The 20,895-nt window shown below is 42.2% G+C and overlaps 1 protein-coding gene across 1 annotated transcript in view; it reads left to right on the top strand.

Annotated features, from left to right (window-relative positions):
* Window positions 1-1,496: 1,496 nt before the first annotated feature.
* Window positions 1,497-20,895, top strand: part of rnpep (arginyl aminopeptidase (aminopeptidase B)) — a 34,543-nt gene continuing 15,144 nt past the window's right edge. Inside the window, exons 1-7 of the mRNA XM_068007442.1 lie at window positions 1,497-1,927; window positions 5,648-5,788; window positions 7,736-7,887; window positions 12,283-12,399; window positions 15,525-15,760; window positions 16,656-16,769; window positions 20,652-20,764. Coding sequence (XP_067863543.1) covers window positions 1,553-1,927; window positions 5,648-5,788; window positions 7,736-7,887; window positions 12,283-12,399; window positions 15,525-15,760; window positions 16,656-16,769; window positions 20,652-20,764 — 1,248 coding nt within the window. The 5' untranslated portion in view covers window positions 1,497-1,552. The remainder of the gene's footprint in view (window positions 1,928-5,647; window positions 5,789-7,735; window positions 7,888-12,282; window positions 12,400-15,524; window positions 15,761-16,655; window positions 16,770-20,651; window positions 20,765-20,895) is intronic.

The raw sequence follows: 20,895 nt of genomic DNA, 5'->3' as shown, positions 1-20,895 counted from the left end.
TCACTGAATATATTTAGAAATCTATCTCGCTCATTCTTAAACACAAAAGGCATCAAGGGGTATGGGGAGAGAGTGGGAATACAGTATTGAGATAGAGGATCAGCCATGATCATATTGAATGGTGCAGCAGGCTCGAAGGGCCGAATGGCCTACTCCTGTTCCTATTTTCTATGTTTCAGCCTGTAAAATAATCCTCCTGATCTCTTCTATCCCACCATTGAATGCTTGCTCATTCTACACATGCTGTGTCATTAGATTTGACAGCCCACAGAATATCCAACACTGCATGTCTCCCATCTCTGCATCCTTTAATTTTCATACTCCTGTATCAAGCAACAATTTTTTTCATGCATTTATGATAGTCTTATTCTGTTAATGAACTATTGTAGAAAGCCATATATTCAGCTCTTTTAATGACCCTTGTACTCAGCTAGCAGATATAAGGTCTACCATAAGTAGGGAAACAAAATATTACAGATGCTGATCAAAACAGAAAATGCTGGAAGCACTCAGTAAGTCAGGCAATATTTGTAAAAATGAAATGCTAATGTTTTAGGCATAACCCTTAGTCAGACCACCTATCTTAATCATTCAGCTATCTTGTCTATAGGAAAAATGTTCACCTTCCATCTGCTTCATGACTGCCTCAAGTCCTACCTACCAGTCCTTCCGCGACCAGTGGACACCACAGGGCATAGAGTGCCTTATAGAGACTGTTAACAACATTGTCATTTTAATTGTTAAAGTTCTTTGGTTTAGTTGCTTTACTTTAAGCATTTTTAGTTTAATTGAACCACCTATTTGTTTATTATTAATGGTGCCCTTAAAGGGGCACAAGAAGTGCTGACTCCTGTCAGGTGACACTGGGGCAACTTAGTGCCACCCCTATTGATCCATTAAAATAGGTCCACCTCCCAGTCATACAATTTGTTTCAACCCATCTCTTACTCAATATTCATCCACTTGCACTGGAAGAAAAAGAGTAACATCTACAGCTCAAGTTACAAAACACCTGCAGCTGCTGGTTCCAATATAAGCTGGCAGCTTTCTTGATTTATTTTGAAGCTTTAGCTGGTTTGAACGCTCACTGGTATCTAAAAGAAGTAACCCTCTTCACCCTGACGCCTCTGAAGCAGCAATATGAGGGCACAGTCCTATTTTGATGGACCACTAAGGGTGACACAGGGTTGCCCCAGGATCACCAAACAAGAATCAGCACAAATGCCCCAATATGTGGACCTCGGCCCCTCTCACCTCAATAACTCCAATGTGAAGTTGCTGATTGAAATGGGGGGCTGACGCCAATCGCTAACGGCGCTTGTGCCGCGACACTTTTACAAAAGGGAACGGGTTGCCAGATTTAAACTTAGCAGCAGCAACGATTCAAATGTGAAAGTAAAAGTTAAGGGGGGGGTGGGAAACACGGCGGCAGGAGGGCGGGACAGGGCATCCTATGACTGGGGCCAGAGGGACGCGCTTGCGCGGCGGGGCGGGGCTGGGTTGGGTTTGGTGGGGGGGAGAAGCGGCTTCAATCCCATTCGATTCGCCGACGATGGCCGCCGAGCAGCAGTTGGAGCCCGTCCGGGACACGGCCACCGCCTCCAGCTTCCGACACTTTCGGGTCCGGCACTTCCACCTCGACCTGCGGGTGGATTTCGCCCAGAAGCGGGTGGAGGGCCGCGAGGTGCTGGACCTGACCTGCCTGCAGGCCGATTGCGACAAGCTCAGCCTCGACACTCACCCCACCATCACCGTCCAGTCTGTGTCGGCAAAGTGCGGCGGCGATGCCCAGCCCGTGCCCATAAAGCATGAGATCCAGCCCTTCACCGGCTATGGCTCCACCCTGGTGCTAACCTTACCGGGTCCGTGTCGCCATGGCGACCAGCTGCAAGTGGTCATCAACTACATCGCCACCGATGGACCCGGGGTGAGTTGCTGCTGATGGGATTTGACACTGCCCAATTTTTAAAAAAATCCTCTTCATTTTAATCTTCCATAAATGCTGAAAATTCTCCCCCAAAAAAGCTGCTGAGGCTCAACTAAAAATTTCAAAACTGAGATTACTAGATTTTTTTTTTTGTTAGGCAATGGTATTGAGGGTTAGGGAACTAAGGCGGATGGATGGGGTCAAGATACAGATCAGCCATGATCTAGTTGAATGGTGGAACAGGCTAGAGGGGCTGAATGGCCTACTCCTGTTCCTATGAATCAACAACAACTTGCACTTATATAGCACTTTTTAACGTAGAGGGAAGGAAAAAACCCCAAGGCCCTTCACTGAGGGGGGAGTGGGAGGGGGAGGAAACAGATGGTGAGCCAAAGGAGGAGAGACCATAAGCTTTGTAAGAGAGATGGGTTTTAAGGAGGGTCTTGGAGGAGGGGGGGATTTAAGGAGGTCGGAGTGGAATAATGCGCAGGCCCTGCCAAATATGGGCGCCCTGGCTAAACTCCCTATAACGCAGATTAAACTGCATACGACTACTGGATCAAAATATTCTAGCATTTAAAATTGTGATATGACTTGCTTTAATGCAGTCAGTAAACATGCTACAGGCTTATTCCTTCATGCATTTTACTATAAGTTTGAATTTTAATAGTTTGGGGGGGGTGGGGGTTGCGCAGCGGGTGCAAAGGAAAAGAGAGCAGGGCAGTGGGATTAATTTTGAATTTCTCTAAGAAATAGAGCCAGCACCATCTCAAGGGGCCGAATGGCCTCATCCTGTGTTGTACATGTTTATGCTTCTAATGGTGTACACAATAAATAGTAATTTAAAAACATGTTTTAGAATTATTTTCTGCTAGCTTGTTGCCATTTTCAGACACAGATGCTGTTTTGACGAGTAATATATTCATTGTGGTTTGGGTGATTCGTGTCAGCATTAGTTTTTTAAAAACCTGTTTCATTGTCATGTGCCTTGCACATGATACTGATGTGTTTTTTAAACAATCCTCTAGTTAGGGAACTCAAATCAGTGAGTGTAAGGCACCACATATAAAAATTTTAACCTTGTCGTCCATTCCAAAGTGCAAAATATTTGTCGTATGCTAGAAAATTTATGTTCTCAAATCTACCTCACCCCTTCTGATCAGTTTAATTATTATAAAATTGAATGCGGTTGCAAGACTTGGCGTGTTAAATGATGGTCTAAATATTTTTTTAAAAAATGAATTGTACCTATCATGTTTAATTTGGTTTAAAGTTTTGCTTATCAACTAATATTTTGCCTTTTTTGATACCATGTATAGTTGTTAAAAGTGCAGTAAAATAAATTTCCCCTCCTTCAAACTTATTGCATGTAGTAAAGAACCATATCTCCACATGGTGGTATCAAATCTAAATGAATTAGAAAGCATTGACATTCATTGTGTAGAAAATATGAATGTAAAAGATTAGCTTTAAACATGGAATGAGAAAAGGATATTCAGTTCAACAAGTCTGCTCCTTCCACAGACCATGTACAATTTGTCCTATCATGGACTCTACCTCACCTATTTAATCTCCTGAGGGAAAGGTATGTATAATTTTCAAGAAATAATGAGGCAAAACTCTAGAATTTCTGTTCGTCTCCACTTCTCCATTATTCAACCCTGTGCATTACAGATAACAACCTCTCTTCCCCCCCCCCCCCCAAAAAAAAAACAGATGTCCTCTGTTTCTTATCCCTATAACCTTTGAGCCCAGCTTAATGAACTTTAGTACTGAAATTACGCCACCGAATACTAAAGTACAAACATATTCAATCTATTTTAGTAGGCAATTGTAAACAATTTTACAACACCAAGTTATAGTCCAGCAATTTTATTTTAAATTCACAAGCTTTCGGAGACTTCCTCCTTCCTCAGGTAAATGTTTACCTGAGGAAGGAGGAAGTCTCCGAAAGCTTGTGAATTTAAAATAAAATTGCTGGACTATAACTTGGTGTTGTAAAATTGTTTACAATTTTAGTAGGGGCATTAATTAATTTTAAATGGGTTAATGCCTCCACTAAAATAGTGGAGCGAGGAATTTCTAAATGTGTTAAACATTTGTAACACGGCACAATTCAGGCACTTTAAAAAAAAAAAAAAAAATTATTTACGATTTGCTATTTTGATATCCTTTTTTTTAAGCTTTTATTTAATTTTGAACCTAGACAGGATTAAAAAATTATGGCATTGTTATAAATTTGTATTTTAATAATTAGCCAAATTTAGTGTGTGACATGCAGCTTCTGGTATTCTAGGGCATGGTTATGAAGTCTGTAGCAGCTATTTTTAAAAATTCGTTCACAGGATGTGGGCGTCGCTGGCAAGGCCGGCATTTATTGCCCATCCCTAATTGCCCTCGAGAAGGTGGTGGTGAGCCGCCTTCTTGAACTGCTGCAGTCCGTGTGGTGACGGTTCTCCCACAGTGCTGTTAGGAAGGGAGTTCCAGGATTTTGACCCAGCGACAATGAAGGAACGGTGATATATTTCCAAGTCGGGATGGTGTGTGACTTGGAAATATATACCTATTTAGAAGGACAGGCAGTAAAGGAGAGCCAGTTCTCCTAGTTAATAGTATCAAAACTGTCTGGAGTTTCAAGATTGCATTTGGATTGTACTTCCTCATTGCTGATCTGAATTCCATTTCCTTAGAAGCGTTTTGAAAGGTCAGCACTATCGTAAATGTCAAGAAGCTACTGGACACCCTCTGAAAACAATCTTTTGTTTTATGGATTGTTACTGGAATCTAAGAGGAAGTGAAACTTTTTGAGCAAAAAGTCAGTTTGATGAGAACTAGTGTGATGACCTGAATATTGGTACTTGATATCTCTTGTGTCCAGTTTGAGTAGATTTGCGGTAATGGTTCTGGCCTTGATACTGATCCATCTAACTGGGTTTGATTGGTGACTGGATTGACTGATTTTGGAGATGTTTGGCAACCTGGCAGTTTTTGGGAGGGGAAGGGAATCTCTAGGGTACAATGGTGACGATTTGGAAAAAATCAGTGGTATTTTAGAAAGGAAAGGACTTGCATTTATGTAGCACCTATCATGACCTCGGGACGTCCCAAAGTGCTTTACAGCCAATGAAGTACTTTTGGAAGTGTCGTCACTATGCGGCTCTTTTAACTGTTGCTATTCATAAATTGCTATGAGCATTGTTACTACACAGTCTTTAAAATCTTTAAACTGTTATACACTTAAAAACTGCTGCCTGTTGAAAGAAATCTTGCAGGAATCAATCATTTCATATCTTAAACCTGCTATGCCCCACCGGAGGGTACATCTCACAGTTCGAGAACTATGTCGATGCTGTGAATGTTGCTCATTACTACTGAGTCCCACTTTGTCAAGTACGACAAGGATTGGAGTGAGTGGATGTAGATATGGAGAATAAAAAAAACGCTTCCCCTGTACTCTCTGCTATTTTGCTAAGCAATTATCATTTTTTTCAATGTAAAAGTTATCTTACCTTTTGCTACTCCAGATTTCCTGGCTTAATCCCAAACAGACTGCCAACAAAGAGAAACCTTTCCTATATACATCTGACTTTCCTGTGCTCAATAGGTCTTTCTTTCCCTCCTTCCACAATCCAGGCAGGAAGAGCACGTACTCTGCTGTAGTGCAGGTAAAATGCGGCAACTCTGCATGAATATGGTTTGTCATTGTGTTCTTTTTGTTAGGTTGTTTGGCTGGACCCTGAACAGACAGCAGGAAAAATCAAGCCATACCTCTTCACCCAAGGTCAAGCTGTCTTGAACAGGTCCTTCTTCCCTTGTTTTGATACTCCTGCAGTTAAGAGTACTTACTCTGCCTCCATCAAGGTAAAACCTATGAATTTTTATTCTTGTAAATTTAACATAGCTAAGATAATAAGGGCTGAAAACTGCAGATGCTACTGAACTATGCCCATACAGAAATATAGTAGAACATTGTGAAATTATTCTGAAACTGTATATCACCTTCAAAAGAAAAAAATTATTGAGCAACTCTACCTTTGAGTAGTAGAATTGACTTCTTAAGACAAGTGACTGATAAATCCAGGGGTTTGTTCCTTTTTAATTTTTACAGGTGAGTGTATTGATCTAAATTGTTACATGATCCTAAATGTTTTAAAAGGAGATTTATTTACTGATGTCTCTGTTTTTCTTCATTCCCAATTTTAATGCTGTAAAGCTGCTGGCATGAGGCATACTTTGAGCAAATGATCTATGCAGTATTTCCCCCTTTTAGTGGTGTTGCCTCTAGTAGTGTCATGGATTGGAATATCAACTTACTGCCCTCCATCCCTACCTGCATTCTTATTGGAGCAGACTTCATGACTCTGAAGAGGAAAGTCCACACAAAATGTAGACTGCCTCTACAAAGCAGATTTTAAGCAAATGACACTAGGAAATGATAAACTAACTACAGCTGTGATTATGAAATATCCAAATTTGGCAATTGCACATCAGATGTGAAAGCTGACAAAACAGCACAAGATCAAGAGCACACAAAGAAGTATTCAAGTAGCCTGGGCTGAACACAGATCTATTTGCCTGTGTCTGGCACTGGAACTTAAAATCTAGCAATTTAGGACAGAATCAAATTTCAATTGTCTTTACAGACTGATGATATTCAGCACAGGTCATTTTGAAAGCACATTTGGGTAATGGTTTTTAGGGTCCACATTCGGAGAAATCCCAGAGTATCCTTTATAAGAGATGAACCTTTATAAAACACTGGTTCGGCCACAACTGGAGTATTGTGTTCATTTCTGGGCATCACACTTTAGGAAGGTGCCAAGGCCTTAGAGAGGGTGCAGAAAAGAATTACTAGAATGTATCCAGGGATGAAGGACTTCAGTTATGTGGATAGACTGGAGAAGCTGGGTTTGTTCTCTTTAGAGCAGAGAAAGTTGAGAGGAGATTTGATAGAGGTGTTCAAAATCATAAGAGGTCTAGACAGAGTGGATGGAAAGAAACTGTTCCCTTTGGCGGAAGAGTCGTAAACCAGAGGACACAAATTTAAGGCGATTGGCAAAAGAACTAAAGGCGACATGAGGAAAAACTTTGTTTACGCAGCGAGTGGTTATGATCTGGAATACATTGCCTGAGTGAGTGGTGGAGTCAGATTCAATCGTGGCTTTCAAAAGGGAATTGGATAAGTACTTGAAGGGAAAAAATTTGCAGGGCTACAGGGAAAGGGCGGGGGAGTGGGACTAGCTGGATTGCTTTTGCAGAGAGCCGGCACTGGCTCGACTGGCTGAATGGCCTCCTTCTGTGCTGTAATCATCCTATGATTCTGTCCCCTCCTCACTAATAAATAGTTAACTGAAATTATTTCATTATAATGTGTCTTGGCAGGATGTTCGTTTGCACTGAGTCAACTTTATTTTGACTTACTTTTACTTTTTGTGTAAAGTGTTAAAAAAGCAACTGCAGCATTAGCACAAGAGGTCAGCCCCTCTGAATGCTCACAAATAGCAGATCTGTTCTCCCCATGCTCTAGTGCCTCCAAAGCTCGGCTACTAAAGCTAGCCGCTCCCGTAGGCAAGCTGCTCTCGTACAGCCATGACACTGGCATCTGCCTGACAATGTGGCCAATTGCCTGGGTATATGTCCTATCCACAAAAAAAAGACAAATCTAACCTGGCCAATTACTGTCCCATCAACCCCTGATTTTTTTTCAATATGGATAGTGGGGAGATATTTTGAACTAAAAGTGTTCCTCTTAGACAATTTCCCAAGTAAAGTGTGGAATTTTTAGTACTACTCTTATTTGTCTTTTAGGTTCCTGAAGGATTTACAGCAGTTATGAGTGCAACCAACTGGGAGCACGATGAAAAGGGAAACATATTCCACTTCAAAATGCATCACCCAATTCCTTCATATCTTGTTGCTTTAGCAGTTGGTGACATTGTCTCTGCAGAGGTTGGACCGAGGTGAGTCCCTTCTCCCCCATTTAGCTACTTCACAGTGGTTAGAGTTTAAAAGCACTGACAAACCACTTTCTGTTCTGCTTTTGCCAGTATAACACTTCATATACAAATCAGTTCCAGTCGATTACAGAATAGAAATTCTTTATGGTTTCAGCAAATCCCTTGAGTAGTCATCCTGTAGAGAGCTTTAGAGCATTTCTGCATTGAAATGAGTAAGTAACAGGATTACAATTAGGGGCATTTATTTGAAGAATAAAGGTAATTCTGATGTATATGTTCTCAGTTATATTATGCAGTTACTTTTATTTATGTGAGCTAATGCACAATGTAAGTCCTTTTATGTGAATGCTGTAGGATGTTTCGCGGATGTGATGAGACACTATTGGGCTAATTCTCCAGTTGGGGAAAATGCAGTTGTGATTGTAGCATACATGTGATAGAATGGACTGCAGACTTCTCCAGATTTGACAATGTCATCTAATTTAAATATGCTTTTCCATGTGCACAGGAGCTGCTATGGCAGCAGGTGGGTGGGGAATGAGGAATGCAGCAACTCTTAAAGGGCTGCTGTTCATTTTTCATGCAGGCTGACTGGTCTGGCACAATTGTGAAGAAGATATATATGCACCCTGGAGCAAGTGGTTGAATTCCCACCTTTAACAAGAGTCTGGAGTGATGCTGGCGGTGGTGCAAACGAGCAAGATGGCATTTTTTTGGGCTAAGGGGAACCTTCCCACCTATGCAGCCAGCAAGGCAGGAGGTGGTTACCTGAGTAAATGCAGTTTCCAATGTCCATTGATCTTCGAAGATGTTCTCTAGTCAAGCTTACCTCGGCACTCTTCCTCACTCTAATGTGTGTCCACTCAAAGGAAGGGAATGTATGTACTATGTGTGCACCAAGCACTGACCCCACAACATAGTGCTACATTTATAGTGCATACTGGGAAGCACATAATTTTGCTCCCCTCACTTAGGTGGCATTTATAAAGAGCATGAGACTAGATACTAAGCAACACACACTCTACACTCTGACCAAGGGCCAGCAACAGAGAAGGAAACATTGAAGAAGATACAACTTGAGCAGGTCAATAAATTGGTTTCACCTTCTTTGGAACTTCAGATTTGTTGTATGAATGTTCCAGGTAGCAGGAAATAGAAAGGGATGGTAGTAAAGGCAGTGATGATTAGACAGAGCATGTTTTAAGGGGTTAGTGTAGTAAAGAGAGGGCTGTTAATGTGGGGTCACAAGTATAGTTTCTATATAAAGTTCTGTCTGTCAGTGACCGATATCATTGTTCTCCTCCTCATCCTCACATAACCTGTGCATTGATTCAATGAAACCTGCTTCTATTCGTATATGCTGTAGAGTTATTATTCGTGGCTTTGATGGTCAAGTATTTGCCATCAGCGAGGCTCTGCACTTTACGGAAGCCACCTGTTGAAAGGGCTGAGCCCTCTCGTGCTTTTCATGGGGAAAGGAACAAAAGTGTTTATTTTGACAAATGCGGATCTTTGACCTGCTTGATGCATGGGCGGGCCAAAAGTCTGACTAATAGAACCATGGAAAAGATACAGCACAGAAGGGAGCCATTTGGCCCATCGTGTCCGCGCCGGCTCGAAGAACAAGCAGGTGCCCATTCTAATCCCACCTTCCAGCACCCGGTCCATAGCCCTGCAGCTTGCAGCACTTTAGGTACAGGTCCAGGTACTTTTTAAAAGAGTTGTGGGTCCTTGCCTCTACTACCAATTCAGGCAGCGAATTCCATGCACCCACAACCATCTGGGTAAAAAAGTTTTTCCTCATGTCCCCTCTAATCCTTCCGCCAATCAGCTTAAATCTATGTCCTCTAGTTCTTGAACTCTCTGCTAGGGGAAACGGGTACTTCCTGTCTACTCTATTTGGGCCCTTCATAATTTTGTACACCTCTATCAAGTCTCCCCTCAGCCTCCTCTGCACCAAGGAAAACAACCCCAGCCTATCCAATCTCTCCTCGTAGCTGCAATTTTCAAGCCCTGGCAACATTCTTGTAAATCTTCTCTGCATTCTCTCCAGAGCAATTACATCATTCCTGTAATGTGGTGACCAGAACTGCGCACAATACTCCAGCTGTGGCCTTACTAGCGTTTTATACAGTTCCATCATTACATCCCTGCTTTTGTATTCTGTACCTCAGCTGATAACGGAGAGCATTCCGTATGCCTTCTTCACAACCTTATCTACCTGTACTGCCACCTTCAGGGACCTGTGCATATGCACTCCAAGGTCTCTCACTTCCTCTACCCCTCTCAATATATTCCTGTTTACTGTGTATTCCCTTTTACTCTTTGCCCACACTAAGTGCATTACCTCACACTTCTCCGGGTTGAACTCCATTTGCCACTTTTCCGCCCACTCCACCAACCGATTGATATCTTCTTGGAGTCTGCAGCTATCCTCTTCACTATCAACTACAAGGCCAATTTTTGTGTCGTCTGCAAATTTGCAATCATGCCCCCGACATTCAAGTCCAATGTGGCTAATGTTCCAGTGATGAGTTGAAAGGATCTAGTAAAGTAAAATTTCAATGCTGTGATGACTTTCTTAGCAATGCTAAGGGCTGTTCCTGTGCTGGATCTTGTGAGCAGATCAGGCTCCAGGAAATGACAAAATTTGGTTGCAGCCTCTTTCATGACATGGAGACAGCGAAGACAGGTCTTCTCATATGGCCAAGTAGGTGTGCTTGGGTCTGAAAACAAACCTCCTGGACTGATTCTGAGTGGGCAACAGATGCCTACGGAACACCTGCCTTTCTTCCCTCTAAATGAGCATCTTTTCCTCCTCCAAATCCGTGCCTACCTGCCCAGTTCCACACTGCATGCAAATTGCCTCTTGTGTGCAGGGAATCAGCTCTTATATTTTTTTTTTATTCATTCACGGGATGTGGGCGTCGCTGGCGAGGCCAGCATTTATTGCCCATCCCTAATTGCCCTCGAGAAGGTGGTGGTGAGCCGCCTTCTTGAACCGCTGCAGTCCGTGTGATGACGGTTCTCCCACAGTGCTGTTAGGAAGGGAGTTCCAGGATTTTGACCCAGCGACAATGAAGGAACGGCGATATATTTCCAAGTCGGGATGGTGTGTGACTTGGAGGGGAACGTGCAGGTGGTGTTGTTCCCATGTGCCTGCTGCTCTTGTCCTTCTAGGTGGTAGAGGTCGCGGGTTTGGGAGGTGCTGTCGAAGAAGCCTTGGCGAGTTGCTGCAGTGCATCCTGTGGATGGTACACACTGCAGCCACAGTGCGCCGGTGGTGAAGGGAGTGAATGTTTAGTGTGGTGGATGGGGTGCCAATCAAGCGGGCCGCTTTATCTTGGATGGTGTCGAGCTTCTTGAGTGTTGTTGGAGCTGCACTCATCCAGGCAAGTGGAGAGTATTCCATCACACTCCTGACTTGTGCCTTGTAGATGGTGGAAAGGCTTTGGGGAGTCAGGAGGTGAGTCACTCGCCGTAGAATACCCAGCCTCTGACCTGCTCTCGTAGCCACAGTATTTATATGGCTGGTCCAGTTAAGTTTCTGGTCAATGGTGACCCCCAGGATGTTGATGGTGGGGGATTCGGTGATGGTAATGCCGTTGAATGTCAGGGGGAGGTGGTTAGACTCTCTCTTGTTGGAGATGGTCATTGCCTGGCACTTATCTGGCGCGAATGTTACTTGCCACTTATGAGCCCAAGCCTGGATGTTGTCCAGGTCCTGCTGCATGCGGGCTTGGACTGCTTCATTATTTGAGGGGTTGCGAATGGAATTGAACACTGTGCAGTCATCAGCGAGCATCCCCATTTCTGACCTTATGATGGAGGGAAGGTCATTGATGAAGCAGCTCAAGATGGTTGGGCCTAGGACACTGTCATATAAATGCAAGTTTGTTTGCTTCTTTCTTTCTCTCTCGCCCTCTCTATCGTCTTTGCTCCCTTGTCTTTCACACACTCTGTTTCATGCATGTACTCTCTATTTCACTCTTGCTCTCCTGTCTTTCACTTTGTCTTTCACTTTTTTCCTCTTTTTTTTTAATGGTGCTTTATAGCATTCATAGTACAACTGTAAATTAATCTGGATGACCCCCTATCTGGTTAATATTTGTATAATTTCCACTATGAACCTCAGTTGCTGACCTAGTAATCAGACAGACAAATTGCAACTAAAGAACAGGTACCATTACTTTAGATTTATCTGTACATTTAGTGATGAAGCTTCAATGGACAGTCTCAACCTATAGATGCAGTATTTTGAAGAATGGTAATGTCTGACATTAAGTATCTGAGTGGGCAACAGATATGGGGAAATGGTATTGACTAAATTTCCAGGTTTTCATTGTTCCAGTCTTACTGCTCAAGAATATTAAGAAAGTAATTTTATTTCTGGTACAGGAGCCGTGTCTGGACTGAGCCCTGTCTGTTACAAGCTGCCAAGGAGGAATATGATGGTGTGATTGAAGAGTTCTTGAGAGTTGGTGAAAAGCTGTTTGGGCAGTATGTGTGGGGAAGGTAAATCCCTCTTTCTGATATCTATATTATTAAAAATTGTGTATGCACCCACTTCCGGTCCACAAACCTTACTTCCTATTGTTATGATTTTTGGTAATTTTTTTATGTCAACATTTAACATTGAAACTGCCTATATAAACATTTCCTAAGGCATTTCCCCATGTAAACAATTGCTTATCACTGTTTGTTGATGAATCAACTGAAACACAGAATGCTTTTTCTTAAGAATGCTTCTTAAGAAAAAAAAAGTCCTTTTTTTCTTGGTAACTGAAATTTCTAATGCCCAAAATAAGGTGCACCTGCCTTTCTTCCCTCTCCGTGAATATCCCTTCCTCCTCCAAATTCACGCTTTTCTGCCCAATTCCACACTGCACGCACATTCCCTGCAAGGGACTGGTCCTGTGTGCAACTTCGGGCATTCAGCCCTTATATAAATGTAAGTTCGTTCGTTTTTTCTCTCCTTTTTCTCATGCATTTTTCTGTCTGAGTCTCTCTCTCACTTGCCCTCTCCTTTGTCCTTGTTCCTTTGTCTTTCAAATACTCTTCTAACAGTGGTCTACAGCATTCATAGTACAATTATGAACTAATCTGGATGGCCCTTATCTGACTAAAACTTTTTTAAAAATGCATATTTCACAATGACATGGTTAAATTTAGCCATTGAATTTGTCTTTTGCGTTTTTTAATACTTTCCATAAAGTTCTTAATCAAGCACCCAGCCTGTCTCAAAAGCCTGAGCTTTGACTGGATATATTTACCATAGAATCGTTGGACAGAGTTTTCCTCACATCTGTACATTCTAAGCATGTGCAGAGTTTCCCAGCAACATTGGTAAATCAGTGTCCCTGGTAATACTATTTGGTATAACATCATGTTATAAAATTTCCAACTCAGTGAGCATTGCTAGTATCTAGAACAACGGGGACTAAGGTAAGGTACAAAACTTTAATTGAGGGAGACTCTGGCTACCATAAACCCCTGAAGATTAGATTGCAGGTTTAAACTTACTTTGTTATCTGGTATTTTCTATGATATTGTTTCATTGATTAATTATTTAACATCTTACTGTTCTGAAGAACAACTTGTTTATGTTAAGTTTGCTGCAACATATCTTGATGGGAGCAATATATGTGTTGCATACAAAGTCAGTTGAATCACTTACAGCTTTATCTGTAAATTTCAAACACACATATATTAGTTGCAGCTGACAGTGTCTGCAGCACCCCTGATAAACAATATGATCCAGTAATTTATAACCTCATTACTCCAGTGTTACACATTTTTATTATGAAGTTAATAAATAGGATTTCAGTCACTGATCATAGATCAACTGAATTGAATGACAGTGTTGCAAAGAAAAGTGAAAGGAATGGGAACTATCTGAGGTAATAAGTGAATTGGTTTGACCTGTTACTGGGTTTGTTAAAGTTTCTTTTCCAAAAACATATTTCAGTTTATTTTACTTGCAAAATAAGAGTGTTCTAGGACCAGTGTGACTGAGCTGATAACATTTGCGTCTGAAGGTTGTGGGTTCAATCCCCATTACGGATTTGAGCATGCAATCTAGGCCATCACTTCAATGGAGTACTGAGAGTGCTGCATTTTCAGAGGTGCAATCTTTCCGATCAGATGCTAAACAGAGGCCCCATCTGCCCGCTTGAGTGGATGTAAAAGATCCCATGGCATGAATTGGAGAACTGCAATGAGTTTTCCTGGTGTCCTGGCCAACATACATCACTCAAACCACCACCAATAAACAGTTATCTGGCGATTCATTCATTTGCTATGTTTGTGCAAATTGGTTACTCTGTTTGCCTACATAACTGCAATTATATGTCAAAAGTAATCCATTAGTTGCAACATGCTTTGGCAAGTCCTGAGGACATGATCCGGTGCATATAAATGCACGCTTTTTCTTACCAAAAATCAATGGTTTTCTTTCTTAATGCTTCAACTGGTATTGATGAAAGTGGTAGTTTGTGATGACACCTGTTTATTTCTCTGCTACTAGCTAGAATCAGACTGACTGCAACAGTGCTCATTGCCCGAATGCAATTGAGCTGTGTAAAATGCAGAAGTACACTTAATGGAATGCAAAACCTTCAACCAGGGCACAGTGCCTTTCAAAGACCCACCCAAAAGGTTGCACATATCTTTGCAGGTCCGAAGTGTGTTTTTCTGGTCCGTTTATTTTTATTTTGGGTGTTTTCGTTTGGAGAGAGATGTTTTGCTGTTAAGTGAGTTCTTTGTTTTTGCGACTGTGTTGGGTTAACTTGTGGGGATTGTTCTCATCTGATAGGGCTGACTGGTATGCTATGTTTATCTTTTTATCTCTTGGATGAGCAGGTTGGTGAGTTCTTATGGACATTAAGGGTGGAGAGAAACTATGAATAATGTCTAGAAAGTAAAGGTGAAACTGCATAACACAGCACAAAAAGTAAAAGCAAAATACTGTGGATGTTGGAAATCTGAAAATAAAAATGGAAAATGCTGGAAACTGTCAGCAGGTCAGGCAGCATCTGGGGAGAGAGAAACAGAATTAACAAGTTCTGATGAAAGGTCATTGACCTGAAATGTTAACTCTGTTTCTGCCTGCACTGCTGAGTGTTACCAGCATTTTCTGTTTTTATTACAGCACAGAAAGTAAGCTAGGAGTGACCCAGAACTGGCACAGCAAGCATCCCACCTCCAGTCTAGCACTGGCATTGGACTAGATTTTAGTACGAGAGATCAAATTGCATTGTTCGTTTGTATCTTGCACATTCTGTTGGATAGACCAATGGATTAATAGGAAAAAGTCACCAGGGACTCTGTCCCCTTCAAAATTTTATGGATGCAGCTCACAGTATATAGCTCTGCCCTTGATTAATTACATCAATTCTTCCAAAGTTTGCATGATCTGACACTGATTCCTACATCCGGCCACAGTGACTGCCTCAAGTCTCTACCTGCAGAACTAGTGGCTTGTGATTGGTGGTGTGTGCCATAATGAGTGAGGAGGAAGCAAGTATTGTGAGATGCTATATTGTGAGAAGGCTGCAGGCGTACAGCAGTTGGGGATGGGGTGGTGTTTTTATATATTTTTAAAAAACGTAATAACCCTAAGTTTCTTGTAATCTTCTAAGGTATGATCTCCTCTTCATGCCTCCGTCTTTCCCATTTGGTGGGATGGAGAATCCCTGTATTACATTTGTTACTCCATGTCTGCTGGCTGGAGATCGGTCACTGGCTGATGTCATCATCCATGAGATTTCTCACAGCTGGTTTGGCAATCTGGTCACAAATGCCAACTGGGGAGACTTCTGGCTTAATGAAGGATTTACAATGTATGCTCAGCGGAGAATTTCAACAGAACTTTACGGTATGCCGTTTGCAAATGTACGTTATAGTGATTCAGACACTCCCAATTGTTGTTTTTCTAAAATGTGATAAGATGCTCACTATTTAAGTTGTTCTTTAGTAGCTTGCTGCTCAGTGAGGTTTTAGTCTTATGCCTTAGTACAGGTTCCACAACCTCAATTTTTTTGTTCTTATTTAAATAATGAATTTATGCCATACGATTTTAAAGTCTAACACTCTAAGTGTTACTTTATTATATTAGCGGCAAACATGATTTTTGGCAAATACTAGTTTATTGAAGAAAACCAATAAAGAGGTTGGTTTGGTATCCGAAGATTTCTGTGCCAACATCTGCCATGGACTTTTCCCTGCATGATAAATTTCTGATCTAGAGCAGGCCTCCAGGAAGGAACCGACTAGAAATTAGTCATTTCTCCACCTTGGAAAGGAGTTGGGAGGGGGTGCCATTCTATGATTGCTTCTCATAGCAGGTCACAGGGCAGAAGAGTGTGTGAACAGGTTAGATGCCTGCTTCTTGTCTGGTATTTTTATGGGGTAGAAATTTTTTAAAAACAGGTTTATTGGTTTATTTACAATATAACATTTCATAGCCTGTAACAGATAGGGGAGGACTAATCCTGAAGGTACTCATTATTATTTCCAGTGACATTCCAGGAGAACTTGATAAGCAAGCTTGTCACTAAGGAAAAGGATCGGTGTCTATTCGCCCTTTTTATTTTTGCCCCAAAATCCTCCCTCTGCCACACTGGTGAATTGTCTGCTTTTAAAAATCCCAGTTTACCGTCTTGTCACTGATGGGTATTACTCACAGGGAGTTTGTGGTCTGGTTGCACTGACACTGTTATATCACCTGGTTACTTGTTCTGTACATTTTACTTGTAAAGTTTATCTCTTAGGTGCAGCATACACCAGTCTTGAGGCTGCTACAGGGAGAGCCCTACTTCGTCAACACATGGATAACACTGGAGAGGACCATCCCCTCAACAAACTGAAGGTCAAAATTGAACCAGGTGAGAGCTCAGATTCTACATCTGTGTAACTTGGTTTGGATTCACTTTCGAGTCAATGCTAATACAGGGTTAGTTTCAAAAATCTGCTTTTCTCATTAGTGGAGGCTATTTTTCTACAATTTTTGTAACAGAAGTACAAATGAATCCTCATAAGTGAATATTTCTACTACTTAACACAAATTAAGGATTGCAGACTATTCTATTCTATTCACATCTGTTAACAAGTACTGTTTTGCTTAGATCCATATTTTGGTTTATGGTTTATCTCTCACTTCCTCGTATCGTGTTTCGTTCTCTTTCTCAATATTTTCAGATTATTTCAGCTAAGCCTTCTGTTATTCTAACCGCTTTATTAATCCTGCTATCCCTCTCTAGTTTCAAATGTAGACTTTCCCCAATCCTTCCCCCCCCCCCACCCCCCAGTATATTAGTTTAAATCTTTCCCTAGTTCTCTATTTACCCTCTCTACAATGATGTTGGTGTCATTTTGTTTCAGGTGATGGTTGTCCCTTTGCGATAACCTTCCCTTGTTCTAGAGCTTACTCCAATGCACCGAGAATGTGAACCCTTCCCTCCTGTACCAGCCCTGCAGCCCCATGTTGACCTTGCTGATCTTTAGCTCCTTAAACCTGACCAGTGCATGGCACAGGAAGAAATCTGTGAATTACTATCTTTGAGATCTTATTTTGCAATCTAGTACCTAACTCCTAAAACTCCATCTGCAAGATCTCAAATGTATTTCTTTCTACTTCTTACGTTAACTTGTGAGAATGCACATTTAATTTTTTTTTAAAAGGCAACCAAATGAAAGGTAGTTAATGTGTTAAATGGAAGTTTTTACCGCAGAGACTAAACAATTAGCAATTCAGTAACTTGTCTGGGTAATTGAAAAAGATTTCACATCCATTGTGTTGGAAAGCCCTTTGCTTTCTGTGTGTGAAAAGAGATATAAAATGGGGACCGGGAAACTTGCTGAGAGGCTTTTTAAAAATCGAGAAAGCTGCAAAAGCTGGAGGCAGTCAGGCAGAAAATGGCTGTGAGGAGGATGCAATACAGGAGAGATGAGATAGAAAATTAACTTTAAGTCAAGCAAGATGACCCACTGAAGTGAGGTGGCATAGCATATTCATTATTTTTAGATTATTACATGACTACGAGTTGGATCGATGGAAATAAGTGAATCCAATCTTAACTGTGGCCCTGTGTGTTCAGCTGCTGGGAAGTAAAGCGTGTTAATGGTTCATATCAAGTCGTGGCTAACCAAATATTCACTCGGTCTATCTTAGGAGTGGTGTCAGCTGTGGCTCTGTGGTAGTACTCCTGCGTCTGAGTCAGAAGGTCATGGGCTCAAGCCCCATTCCAAAGACTTGAGCACATAATTTAGGCTGACACTTCAGTGCAGTTACTGAGGGAGTACTGCACCGACTGAGGTGCTGCCTTTCGGATGAGATGTTAAACTGAGGTCTTGTCTCCCGACTCAGCTGGTAAAAGATCCTACGGCACTTTTTGAAGAAGAGTAGGGGTGTTCTCCTGGTATTCTGGCCAATATTTATCCCTCAACCAACATCACTGAAACAGATGATCTGGTCATTTAGTTCATTGCTGTTTGCGGAACCTTGCTGTGCGCAAATTGGTCGCTGCGTTTTCCTACATTACAACAGTGGCTACACTTCAAAAAAGAACATCATTGGCTGTAATGTGCTTTGAAATGTCTTGAGGTCGTGAAAGGCACTATATAAATGCAAGTTCATTCTTTTATTATTGAAGAAAAACATGCGAAGGCATTAGTATCCAGTCCAGATAGTTGCATCCCATAAAAGTAAGAAACTCAGACCACTTAAGGGAATGACAGACACCACTGAACTCAAGAAGACATCTACAGCAGATGCAAATTTGTACCACTTTCCAATACTATGTATCTATTGGACAGATTCTGGGACTGAGATTTCCTACATCTGAGTCCTGTCTTCCTCTGCTGGATCATGACCTACTTTTCTCTTTCTGCATTATCCCTGTGTCCTGAACTGACCAGCACTGCCACCAGGGTAACTACATTCTGGAGAGTATAATCCTTTTTATAAATCCTTTCTTCTCCCGGATGTTGCAGAGTGTGGCTAATTGCACAGAAATTAAGAGACTCTGTTTTCCAGCACTTAATACAAATGTGTTGCCCCTGGATACGGTGAGGATCCATAATGGCTCTCACACATCCTGAGGGTTCCTAGCTCTGCCATCACTTTCTGTCTAACTTAGAAATGTAGATTGTTATCCTGAACTCTCAATAGCACCGAACTTTCACATGAATCAAACTCTGCTTACTCATTTCGCAAAAGTATTAATTATAGAGAAAACCCCTGTTCAACTGCACCTCGAGGCTGAACTCCCGCTGAGACGAAATGCAACACTTTACTGGCCTTTCACACTCTATTGGCCTCTCGCAGCCACAAGTGTATCCCAGTCTGTCTGCTTTCCTGCCTATTCCAACTGCTGCCTGGCTTACGTATATACTTTCTCACTCACCCAAATGAGTACTTCCTAACCCCCCCCCCCCCCCCCCCGCCCCGTACGTCCCAATCTGCCTATTCTGGCAACTGGTCCAAGTGTACCCTATTTTGCCTGACTGCCTGAGACATGGAAGAGGAGAGAAATAGATACTATAGAGCAAAAGAGAGTGGGACGTGAAGGAGGACAGTGGGGAAAAAAAGAAAGACTTGCATTTTTTTTAAAATTCGTTCACGGGATGTGGGCGTCGCTGGCGAGGCCAGCATTTATTGCCCATCCCTAATTGCCCTCGAGAAGGTGGTGGTGAGACGCCTTCTTGAACCGCTGCAGTCCGTGTGGTGACGGTTCTCCCACAGTGCTGTTAGGAAGGGAGTTCCAGGATTTTGACCCAGCGACAATGAAGGAACGGCGATATATTTCCAAGTCGGGATGGTGTGTGACTTGGAGGGGAACGTGCAGGTGGTGTTGTTCCCATGTGCCTGCTGCTCTTGTCCTTCTAGGTGGTAGAGGTCGCGGGTTTGGGAGGTGCTGTCGAAGAAGCCTTGGCGAGTTGCTGCAGTGCATCCTGTGGATGGTACACACTGCAGCCACAGTGCGCCGGTGGTGAAGGGAGTGAATGTTTAGTGTGGTGGATGGGGTGCCAATCAAGCTTTATCTTGGATGGTGTCGAGCTTCTTGAGTGTTGTTGGAGCTGCACTCATCCAGGCAAATGGAGAGTATTCCATCACACTCCTGACTTATGCCTTGTAGATGGTGGAAAGGCTTAGGGGAGTCAGGAGGTGAGTCACTCGTCGTAGAATACCCAGCCTCTGACCTGCTCTCGTAGCCACAGTATTTATATGGCTGGTCCAGTTAAGTTTCTGGTCAATGGTGACCCCCAGGATGTTGATGGTGGGGGATTCGGTGATGGTAATGCCGTTGAATGTCAGGGGGAGGTGGTTAGACTCTCTCTTATTGGAGATGGTCATTGCCTGGCACTTATCTGGCGCGAATGTTACTTGCCACTTATGAGCCCAAGCCTGGATGTTGTCCAGGTCTTGCTGCATGCGGGCTCGGACTGCTTCATTATTTGAGGGGTTGTGAATGGAACTGAACACTGTGCAGTCATCAGCGAACATCCCCATTTATATAGCATCTTTACGACCTTGAGATGTCCCAAAGCGCTTTACAGCCAATGAAGTATTTTTTGAAGTGCAGTCACTGTTGTAATGTAGGACGAAAAGCAAGAAATGATCTTCAACTCTAGGCATTTTATCCATTCCACCTGGCCTTTGCTCCAGGTTTGCTCCATTCCCAAATGTGAGTCCACTTTTATGGACAATTTATTTTCCTTTAACGGGAATTTAATTTATTGCATTAATTTATTGTTTTTTTTTGTAGGTATTGATCCTGATGACACATACAATGAGACTCCCTATGAGAAGGGCTATTGCTTTGTATCATATTTAGCTCACCTTGTGGGTGATCAGAACAAATTTGATGCTTTCCTTCGGGTAAGAATTCCTGAGTTAACCAAGTTCCTCACCAGTACAGATTTTGTTTTGTTTTGTTTTTGTGAGCAAATGGTCAATAGTGTCACTTGCATGCCTGATCAATTTTAGACAAGTTTTAAGGGAATCAAACA

This window comes from Heptranchias perlo, chromosome 27 (assembly GCF_035084215.1).
Source record: "Heptranchias perlo isolate sHepPer1 chromosome 27, sHepPer1.hap1, whole genome shotgun sequence".
Classification (NCBI taxonomy): domain Eukaryota; kingdom Metazoa; phylum Chordata; class Chondrichthyes; order Hexanchiformes; family Hexanchidae; genus Heptranchias; species Heptranchias perlo.
The sequence above is the reverse complement of the archived record's forward strand: the minus strand, read 5'-3'. Positions and strand labels throughout refer to the sequence as shown.